Below are 11,323 nucleotides of genomic sequence, written 5' to 3' on the forward strand. Positions count from 1 at the left end.
CCATCCCTAGATGCATCATCCATGCAAGTTTGGTCAAGGTAGGGCTTATTGTTACTTGGGAATGGACCTGCTCCTAAAACTTTAACCTGGTCACTCATCTGGAAAATCTAGGTCAGATCCAGCATCCGAAGCAAGTGTGGTAGTGTCCATCCCTAGATGCATCATCCATGCAAGTTTGGTCAAGGTAGGGCTTATAGTTACTTGGGAATGGACCTGCTCCTAAAACTTTAACCTGGTCACTCATCTGGAAAATCTAGGTCAGATCCAGCATCCGAAGCAAGTGTGGTAGTGTCCATCCCTAGATGCATCATCCATGCAAGTTTGGTCAAGGTAGGGCTTATAGTTACTTGGGAATGGACCTGCTCCTAAAACTTTAACCTGGTCACTCATCCGGAAAACCTAGGTCAGATCCAGCATCCGAAGCAAGTGTGGTAGTGTCCATTCCTAGATGCATCATCCATGCAAGTTTGATCCAGGTAGGGCTTATACTTACTTAGGAATGGACCTGCTCCTAAAACTTTAACCTGGTCACTCATCCGGAAAATCTAGGTCAGATCCAGCATCCGAAGCAAGTTTGGTAGTGTCCATCCCTAGATGCATCATCCATGCAAGTTTGGTCCAGGTAGGGCTTATAGTTACTTGGGAATGGGACTTGCTCCTAAAACTTTAACCTGGGACGCCGACGCTAACGCCGACGCCGACACCGACGCCGACGCCGACGCCGGGGGTATAGCATAAGCTCATCTCGACTTCGTCGAGGTGAGCTAAAAACATTAAGATATTCCTCCAGGACAGCTGGGACATATTAATCATATTGATATTCAGAATCACTAGGTAGTGGATTCAAATTTGGTTAAGTCGTGACCCCTTGGGGTTGTGGTGGGCCACAATATGAAGTCAAACTTTTTTCAAGGGAATAAGCAATCTTCTGAAAAGCAGCAGGGCCAAGGTGACGTAAGCGTTGTGGCCCGCCTCTTGCGTTTATGAAAAAATAACCAATCTGGGAGCACTGTCTCTGATGTAATACACGTATGTCGATTAGAGAGTGTGCTGGACCAAAGTCCATGTCGTCTAATACAGAGAAAACAAAAAATGTATAAATAATATGTTTGTAATTACACATTATTGCTGTTACATTAAAACGGAATGTACACAAACTGAAGAATGATGCTAATTATCAAAGACTACTGATTTCATTTGATGATACTATTTTGAACACGTGAAATTATCAGGCAATATTCTATGATATATCCAATATATACAGCGCCGTACACAGGCTACTTGAATACTAAATGCTTCTAAAACGTCAGATCCCAATCGTATCATTATGTTGTAGATTTGTAGACAAGACTTCATCTTGCAGAGCACAAAATGTTCACAAAATCTGAAAACAAAAAAAGATGTTTCATAGATAGCCCTTTATTATTTTGTGATATCAAAGACCATTCGATTCTAATGCATATTCAAGTCAGTTATAACTAACATACTCACGGTCATAATTGACCTGTCCGTCACCAGTAATGTCGGCCTCTCGAATCATTTCATCAACTTCTTCATCGGACAACTTCTCTCCTAGATGTGTCAGAACATGTCGAAGTTCGGAAGCACTGACATACCCCGTGCCATCTTTGTCAAAGATTCGGAAGGCGTCCCGAACGCTGTCTTCTGTTTCTGGAGGAGGAGCTCTTCGCGATATGACATTTTGAACTTCGTTGATGTCAAGCAAACGATTTCCGTACTCCTGTTGGATAGCCTGAAGATCGGCTTGAGTAGGACTGAAACCTATAGACCTCATGACCGTTGCAAGTTCTTGCATATTTATTTTGTTATCATTGTCTCTGTCAAAAATCACAAAGGCTTCCTTCAATTCTGGAAAAAAAGTGAAGCGTCGTTTGAATTTTTTTTATTAACACACAGATGATGAAATTTCTCTTATTCATTCAGTTCAATATGATGATAAGCTGCAAAGAAATAAGGCAACATACCGTCAAGCTGACTTGCTGAAAGCTTTGTCTGAAAAGAGAATTAAAAAATGCATGACATACCATGGAATAAGACGCAATAATAAGCAATTGAGGGTGCACCCCCCCCCCCTCAGCTTTCATATGAGTATAATGACCAAGTGCATTTCTTGGCAATATGTAAATGAGATTCTCTGAAATTCATTGTTTTGCTATGGGAAATCCCCAAAAGACGTAAGAAGGAGATGCATAATGACACTATGTAATTAAGATCTATGAAAGTCTCGGAAAATTTTACTCAGTCGTATAGGAGGCGCTGCGGATAAAATATGGCACCCTTAGTTTTACATAAAGAATAGCAGTGTCCATGTTTTGGTATCGGAAACCCCAAATATATGTCCCATCGAAACCTAAAGTAGGAGATGCACAATGCCACTATCATGTAAACAAGACTAGTGGCCCATGGGCCACGTCGCTCACCTGAATAACTTTGGCCATGCTGTGCTTTGCCAGATTCCCCCATGTAATACCTACTGTGACCCCACCCTACCCCCAGGGGTCATGATTTGGACAATTTAATTTAAATTTTAGCTTTTCTGGCCCAGTGGTTCTTGAGAAGAAGATTTTTAAAGATTTTTCCTATATATTTCAATGTAAAACTTGGATTCCCTATTGTGGCCTCGTCCTACCCCCGGTGGTCATGATTTTAATAATTTAGAATTTACACTATCCCAGAATGCTTTCATATAAGTTTCAGCTTTACTGGTCCACTGGTTCTTGAGAAGAAGATTTTTAAAGATTTTCCCTATATATTTCAATGTACAACTTGGATTCCCTTTTGTTGCCCCTCCCAACCCCCGGGAGGCATGATTTTCACAATATAGAATCTACACTACCCCAGGATGCTTTCACGTAAGATTCAGCTTTTCTGGCTTAGTGGTTCTTGAAAGAAGATTTTTAAAGATTTTTCCTATATATTTCAATGTAAAACTTGGATTCCCTATTGTGGCCTCGTCCTACCCCCGGTGGTCATGATTTTAATAATTTAGAATTTACACTATCCCAGAATGCTTTCATATAAGTTTCAGCTTTACTGGTCCACTGGTTCTTGAGAAGAAGATTTTTAAAGATTTTCCCTATATATTTCAATGTACAACTTGGATTCCCTTTTGTGGCCCCTCCCAACCCCCGGGAGGCATGATTTTCACAATATAGAATCTACACTACCCCAGGATGCTTTCACGTAAGATTCAGCTTTTCTGGCTTAGTGGTTCTTGAAAGAAGATTTTTTAATGACCCCACCCTAATTTTGCCTTTTCTTGAATATCTCCCCTTGCAATGGGACTTAGCCCTTCATTTTAACAATTTTAACTCCCCTTCATCAAAGGATACTTTGTACCAAGTTTGGTTAAAATTGGCCCAGTGGTTCCTGAGAAGAAGTTGAAAATGTGAAAAGTTTACAGACAGACAGACGGAGAGACAGACAGATGGACAGACAGCAGACAACGGGTGATCAGAAAAGCTCACTTGAGCTTTCAGCTCAGGTGAGCTAAAAAGGTTTTGTTTCATTAAATTGTATTTATGAAGTAAGTAAGTGATGGCTATCCCCAAGTGTAACGTATGAACAGACACTCTCATCACATCCCTTTCAAAGAGGGGGTATAACAAGTTAAACTGGAAAAAAAATTATGCATGAAGTAATTTTATGCCCCCCCCCCTTTTTTTTGAAAAACACAAACTTTAACATACACCACTCATATATCCAACTTCTATCTGAATATGTACATGAGTATAAGAAATGGGCATGAAATATAATAATTACTAAGAAGGAAATGAAAGCAATTTGGTAATTCTAGGCCTGTTATTTAAATGAATATATAAACAAATTAAGAATTCAGAAATTGGGTTACCAGATGAGCTCAAAAAGGATAACATGGCAACTCTTCAAAGTTTAATTATTCCCTACTCATTATTTTTTAAAACAGCAATCAAACAACATATTTTTTACTTATAAGGAGATCTTACATTGTAATTCTAAATTTCTCGGAAAAAGGGGAAAAAATACTGTTAACATATACTATCTGTTAACTTTAAAAGCATTAAATTTGGCTACACATAATACAATTCATATACAAGTAAAAAAAAAACATTAACACTGAAATTATGTTTCTTCAATTAATATACTTTGCTTGCATCTCTCTCTCTCTCTCTCATCCACACATATAAACATGCACACAATGTATAACAGGAAATGGATTGACTATTAAGAATGAAAAAGACTTGCAATCAGTCCTTTTGCAAATGATATTCAATATGTTCAAAGCATTAGTAAAACAATAATCATTCAAATTTTACTGAATATAGAGGTACTTGTAAATTAGCAGTAGGCTAACTGATAATATAGTGTAATTATTGCGTGGGAAAAGCATGATTACATGTAAGCAATTTTATGCTTCAAGGACAAATTTTCAGCTTGTTGATTAATCTGTTAATTGCTGTGTTGTGATGAGATCATCAGGTCCATTATAATCACTACAATTAGCTACCTACATGTAGCTTGAATTACCTACCTAGCTTTATCAAACAACTTAAGTAGCTTGACTTAGCTATCTTAATGCTATTTTTTACAAGTTTGCTTTTTATTTAAAATAAACAAGCATATTCAAATAATCTAGGTCTCCCACTTTTCGTGTCTTAGTTGTTGGGATGCAATTATTTAGGGTATATTGTAACTGTCTTGTTTGTGTATCCTTGTCTTTTCTGTCCATCATACCAAAAAAATTGAATTAAGAACCCTCTATACTTTGGAAGATTTTTTGTACATTGAGGAAATTATGGTGTGTAAAGGTGTAAATATTGAGCTTATATATCATATTTTCAACACATGGTACATGTACCTTGCATTCACCCCCCCCCCCCCCCCCCCCGGAAAAATGTTCAAAGACAATGAAGTACTGATAAGTGGGCAAAATACCTACAAATGAAGTGTTCTATTCATCTTGGCCTACTGATATGTTATGAATGCATAATTTGATCACAAATTAAGTAATAAACTTTACATTTCAATTTATTTTATTCCTGATCAAAGGGCAGAATACTCTGCATAAAAATACCACAAAATCAGAACCCAATAGTGTGCAGTGTAGAGAGGGCTCTTAAAAGCTTCTCAGTACTGCATCAACTTCAAGATCATGAGCTAAAATATCATAATGCAATCTAAAAGGTCTTGTCATAAGGAATGCAAATGTGAAAAAAATATGAAAGTCCTGCCTCCTCTGGAGCAAAAGATTATGACCAAAGTTAAAATATTTGATAAGAAGGACAAACTTCTAGACCAAAGTCATGAAGTAAAAAATGATAGTTCTTTCTGTAAGGGGTTGTCACAGGTAATGTGCAAGTAAAATATGAAAGCCCTATCTTCTCTCTTCAAAAGTTAATACCAATGTAAAAAATTTGGAATGTAAATCAAGCTTCAAGGTCACAGGGTCCAAAATATTGTCACAAGTAATGCATGTCAAAAATGAACACCATATCTTCTGTCATTCAAAAGTTATCACCAATGTTAAAATTCTTTAAAATAAGATTAAACTTCAAGGTCATAGGGTCAAGACTATAGCAGTACTTGGCACTTAAGACCTTTGAGCAGTGAGGGATCTTTTTCAGCTAGCACCTACTGTGACAAGGGACATCTGTTTACACCGTCTCATCCGATGGACCTGTCTCCATGTTTCACAGTGGGATTCGGAGCTGCAACAAAGGATCATCTTCTTACTCTAGAGCAATGCTCATGCTCTAACCAATGTGGGTTAGGAAAGATAACGGATGAAGATTTTCAAAGAATCAGTGCATTTTCACTATCTAATCTATAGAGCCTGAAATTCAAAATTTTGGAAGAGGCATTCTTAGCTTGTCACCATAACCGTGCACTTTGTTTACCTGCTAAATACCCAGGAGCAGAAAAGAAAATTTTCAAAGAATTAAATCATTTTCACTAAATTATCAATAGAGTCCCACCTAACACCAGAAAACCTCTAACCAAAGGGCCATGAAATTCACAATTTTGGAAAAGGCAGCCTTGCTCATCATAATTATGCACTAAGTTTGTTTGCATAATACCAGGAGTAGAGAAGGAGATTTTCCAATAAATAATGCATTTTTGCTATTTTTCCTACATAATAAATAAAGTGCAAACCTAACACCAGTTCCCCTGACCTTGGAACAATGAAATACACAATTTTGAAAGAGGCAACTATTCTCATCATAACTATGCACTTACTTTGCAGGCATGGATTTAGAAATTTTTCAAGGGGGGAGGAGGGGTTGAAGAGGAAACGAGAGTTCCTATAACATATCTTTACATAGTTAAACAACAACTTAATTGGAATACTATAGGGACATAGTATCATTTGAAAGGGGGCAGCCAGGAAAATAAATTCTGGATTATCTGAAAATTTTTGACAAAAAAAAGGAAAATAATTCTCCAAATTGGGGGGGGGGGGGTGTTTCCATTTTTTCACAACTAAATTAGCCTTTCACTGAACCATTTCTATAGTAAGAGCACAACAAAAATTCAGGACTCTCTTCTATCTCTCTTGGCTGTAGAACTGTAGCTCCCTGGTTGAGAAAATTCAGAGAGACAAATTAGAGAGCTACATGCACAGATCCAAGCATTGTAAATACCATTTGATTTAAGGTGACAATTTGTCGCTCCCTTTGGGTATTATTTCTTGCATACTATGTGCTTCCCAGCTTAAAGGATGATATTAATTTATTTACACGTAGGCATGTACTACTGATACTTATTTTGTATTACTGATACTTTATTTACCTTTCAAAGATTACAAACAGTACGTGCTATATGGCCTTGGAATGTCAGCCTTTAAAATTCGCCTTCCTATGTCCATATGGTTGGATTATGCTTAATAACGCTCACTAAAGGCAAATAAAGTATTGGGAAAAAGAGTAAAATATATGGATAATTTATAGATAGCATACTTTCAAAAAGTGGGGAGACGCATATACTATACAGCAACAAGAAATAATACCAAAAGCGAGCAACAAAAAAATCTAAGCTTTTTACAATGTTTGGATCTGTAACTCTCTGGTTTCTGTCTAAATTTACCCAAACAGAGAAGGGCTGGGACTATACAACTTTTTCTATATCGATTCGTATCAAGGTATTTGAGCCACGATATGATATGTATCATGAGATGTTTAATTGGTTGATTGATTGTATATTGTTTTACGTCCCATTCGAGAATTTTTCACTCATATAGAGACGTCACCATATGCCGGTGAAGGGCTTCAAATTTTGACCTTTACTCGGCACTCAGGGCCATTGAGCAGTGAGGGATCTTTATTGTGCCAACGCCTGCCATGACACGGGGCCTCGGTTTTTAAGGTCTCATCCGAAGGACCCGCAACTTTCACTTCAAAGTGCCGAGCGCATGGCGAAGGAACAGTTGCTACCCATTTTTTATCGACTTAGGTTTGTCGCGGCCGAGATTCGAACTCACGACCTCCCGATCACGGAACGAGCGCTCTACCGACTGAGCTACCATGAACGGTATGTTTAATTGGTTAGCCCCCGTTCACACATAGACGCCGCTTCTACTACAATCAAAGGGTGGCTGAAAACGTGACCGATCGTGACAAATCGCAGGAGAAACGAAGTGGAGTCTTTATAAGCGCAGTATGATCACGGTAGGGTCTTCATGATCGGTAAGATCTACGCTCTCGCCACGCTTATTTTGAACATGCTCAAAACAAGTGTAGCGGGATCGTGGCAAACAAGAATCGGGGTAAAGTCGTAAAAAGAGCGTAGTAGAAGCGCCGTAATCATACAAGCAGCGCAGAAGCATCGTGGAGAGATCTTCGTGATCGTGGTAAAAGCGCAGTAAAAGCGAAGTACAGTCGGGAACTTATCAAGTATACGCTCCTACAACGCTCCCACTTTGTTCTTACTACGTTCCCACTACGATCTCTCTACGTTCCTGACGATCCTACGAAGACCTACAATGACCTTACGCCGATCATATCACGACCTACCAGGCAGCAGTTTGTTTTTATAGCGCTGATATTTGACCAAGCATCATCTGTCAACTACATGTAAAGGGTTACACTATACTTGACAATCATTTGCAGTTGAGACTTCGAACTTTTCACATCTTGTTACAGTTACAATTGAAAATGCCCCGTTAACCCCGTGGTAAAGTTTGGACAGAAGTGAAAAATATGTTTCAAACCCAAGATATATATACATCATCGCCAAAATCGTACTAGAAGCGTAATACAATCGCAATATGATCGGCACCACCGTAGCGATATCGTCGTACAGTCATCTAGGTCTGCGAAGCGTCGTAGTATGATCTTGAATGTCGTAGCGGCAGCGTAGCGTAAACGCAGTAAACGCGGCAGCTGGTCGGCAACGGTCTGCATAACATCGTAGTAGAAGCGTGTTAGCAGCGCGTTTGACATAGGGGCATCGTAGTACGGTCGTAATGAAGACCATAATTTGCCAAATTGCTCGATTTAGACGCCGATCGGCTCCGATCCGCCCTGATCCAAAACTTTTTCAGATCGTGGCTTGATCGGGATGATCGTCGCAAAGTCGGAGCTCTGTGTGAACGGGGGGTTACTAAATCTTATTTTGTATTGAAATGAACAAAACATTTCTTCACAAATAAGAATAATTTAATGTTCAAAGAAATTGTATATCTGTTGTAAAACAAAATTATTTTACAAAAGTGGTGTTAATTATTATGAACTTCATACTTATATCTTAGACTACCATATTTATTTTATATATTAAACCCAAAATGTTAAGTAAACAAAGAAAAACATAAGTCAGATTTTTTGTTGATATTTCTTCATATGTATCAATATGCGTATCGCACTCACACAGAATTGATAATATTGATGTCAATATATCGTCCCAGCCCTACAAGAGAGCTACAGCTCTGCAGTTCTCTCTCTCTCTTTTAAGGGAATCCAAAGGTATTGGATCTGTCACTGCTTTCTTTGCTTAATACCCAGGAGCAGAGGAGAATACAATGTATTTTTAAATAATGCATTTTCACTGCATAATCAATAGAGCCCCCCCCCCCCCTGAACCCCCAACCCTGGGACAACAAATTTCAAAAGTTTGTAAGAGGCACCCTTGCTCATCATAACCATGCACTTAGATTATCTGCTAAATATCCAGAAGCAGAGAAGAAGATTCTCAAAGAATTAGTGCATTTTCACTAGAATCAATAGAGCCTCACCCTATGACCAGAATCCCTGGCCTAGGGGTCATGAAATTCACAATTATGGAAGAGGCACCTATCCTCATCATAACTCTCCACTTAGTTGTTTTCCTTAATACCCTGGGAACAATGAGGATTTTCAAAGAAATAATGCATTTTCACTAAAAATAAATAAATAGAGCCTCCTTCAACCACCATTACCAGAACCTCTAACCCTTGGGCCACAAATTTCACATTTTTTTGAAAAGGTACCCTTGCTCATTACAACCATGCACCTAGTTTATCTGCAAAATGTACAGGGGGAGGGGCTTTTTAATTTTTTTTTTTCACTTTCACTGTATGATCATTAGAGTCCCACCTTATCACTAGAACACCTGACCCTAGGGCCATGAATTTTATCATTTTGGCAGAGGGCTGAATGCTTGTTACAATCATGTTGACTGCTTGATAAGAAGATTTACAAACATAGCATTAATTTTGATGGTTTTAGCCCCATCACTCAGGCCCAGGGGGGCAGGGACAATGAAATGAACAATTTTTGTTCCCAATCCCCCATTGATGATGTATGTTCCAAAATTGGTTGAAATTGGTTTAGTGTTTCAAGAGAAGAATCTGAAAATGTTCAGGTTTACGAACGACACATAACGCACTAAAAAGTAATAGCAATATATAGGTCACGTGAGTGACTCAGCTATGAGACTAAAAAAAATAAAGGCGGCCAAAACAAAAACAAAACAAAACAAAACAAACAAACCACGTGAGCACAGGTCATATAAAATCACATTCATTTTTAGATGCCGAGGGAATGCATGAATAATTCACTGACTTTCCATCACCCTTAGGAGCCCCAAAAACACATTCTTAAGAAATTCTTAAATATATATTTATTGTCCCTAAAAAGAATATTTTACTACACCTTACTATCCCATAGAGATATTTTCACACTCTCCAAAGAATTCTGTTGTAACTTATGATTATCTGAGAAAAAGACCACACCTACGTGTACGTGATATGTATGGAGTATAAGGACACCTCCGATCGGGGGAACGCAGGCATTTACAATACCCCCCGAATAAGAAGGTGGCATATTTCATAATCTGCTCATTGAACAATTATTCTACTCACCATTATTGCTCCAGGTACTCTTCTTTTGATATAATTTTTGACAGGTTTGCACCTGGTCAGGTGAAAATCGCCAAACACCGAAGCCTTTCCGGTGTATAAATAGAAACCGGTTGTTGTACCTGAGCGCACAATGTAAAATGTATTGTGGGCCCAAGAAGGGGGAAAATGGACAAAAAAGCACTGCGGTTTTTTTGTTTCTTTTGCTTCTGTGTTTAAGAATTGTGTTTGTTTTGTTGTGTTTTTTTTTTTTCATATTATTATTATACGTTTTTCTGCCTTAAACACCCTGTATCAACCCTAGACACCAATATCAGCAAGAGGGCCGAAGGTATGTTATGGAAAAGGGTATTTTTTATTAGTTTATTACATCACAAAACAAATAAATAATCATTGACTATATAGCTTGTTTTATCAAATTCCACTTATTCAAAATTACATGTAAATGCAAGAATTTTACAAAGAATGTAAACAAAAAATCGTATTATCACAGATACTGTTTTTAACGGTTTAATCTACAAGTCCGTATCAGCTCCGCAGGATCCGTTTCAACCCTGAAAGTCGAGTAAGGCATATCTCATCTGAAGAAAATACACCTAGCGCCTGTATTTAAATACACCAAGTTCATATGTTGTATGAGAAACTTCTGCTTAATGGCATAGGATACCCAAAAAAGTATGCTATAGAAATCTTTTAAACAGTTTGTACAGACTCAATAATTTCTAAAACACAAATTAATCACGAAATATCTTTATCAAATGAACTTTTTTTTCCTTTTTTGGTTCTTATGCTAAAAAAAAATAATGATAATAAAATAAATAAATAAAATTAAATTAAAAAAAATCAAAAATCAAATCTCCGAAAATGAATGTAATATACTCTAATTTTTAGCATGTTGCAAATTAATTTGAACAAAAAATTTTTTTTTAAAGTTATGATAAAATCTACATTTTCTCCAGATTTTAATTACCCTATGCCCTTGATGGGGTTCGA

At 37.6% G+C, this 11,323-nt stretch overlaps 1 protein-coding gene across 1 annotated transcript; it reads right to left on the reverse strand.

The window, feature by feature from the left end:
• Positions 1–1,095: 1,095 nt before the first annotated feature.
• LOC133183484 (calmodulin-like) lies at positions 1,096–10,460 on the reverse strand. Its single transcript, XM_061318437.1, has 4 exons — positions 10,334–10,460; positions 1,986–2,013; positions 1,492–1,869; positions 1,096–1,384 (listed from the first exon to the last, which is right to left on the reverse strand). Exons 1-4 carry the CDS (start codon positions 10,334–10,336, stop codon positions 1,353–1,355), a joined length of 441 nt encoding a protein of 146 aa, XP_061174421.1. The 5' UTR covers positions 10,337–10,460; the 3' UTR covers positions 1,096–1,352.
• Between the last annotated feature and the right edge of the window lie 863 nt (positions 10,461–11,323).

This window comes from Saccostrea echinata, unplaced genomic scaffold (genome assembly GCF_033153115.1).
Source record: "Saccostrea echinata isolate AGI-Se365-2 ecotype Australia unplaced genomic scaffold, CSIRO_AGI_Sech_v1 ptg000009l, whole genome shotgun sequence".
Classification (NCBI taxonomy): Eukaryota; Metazoa; Mollusca; class Bivalvia; order Ostreida; family Ostreidae; genus Saccostrea; species Saccostrea echinata.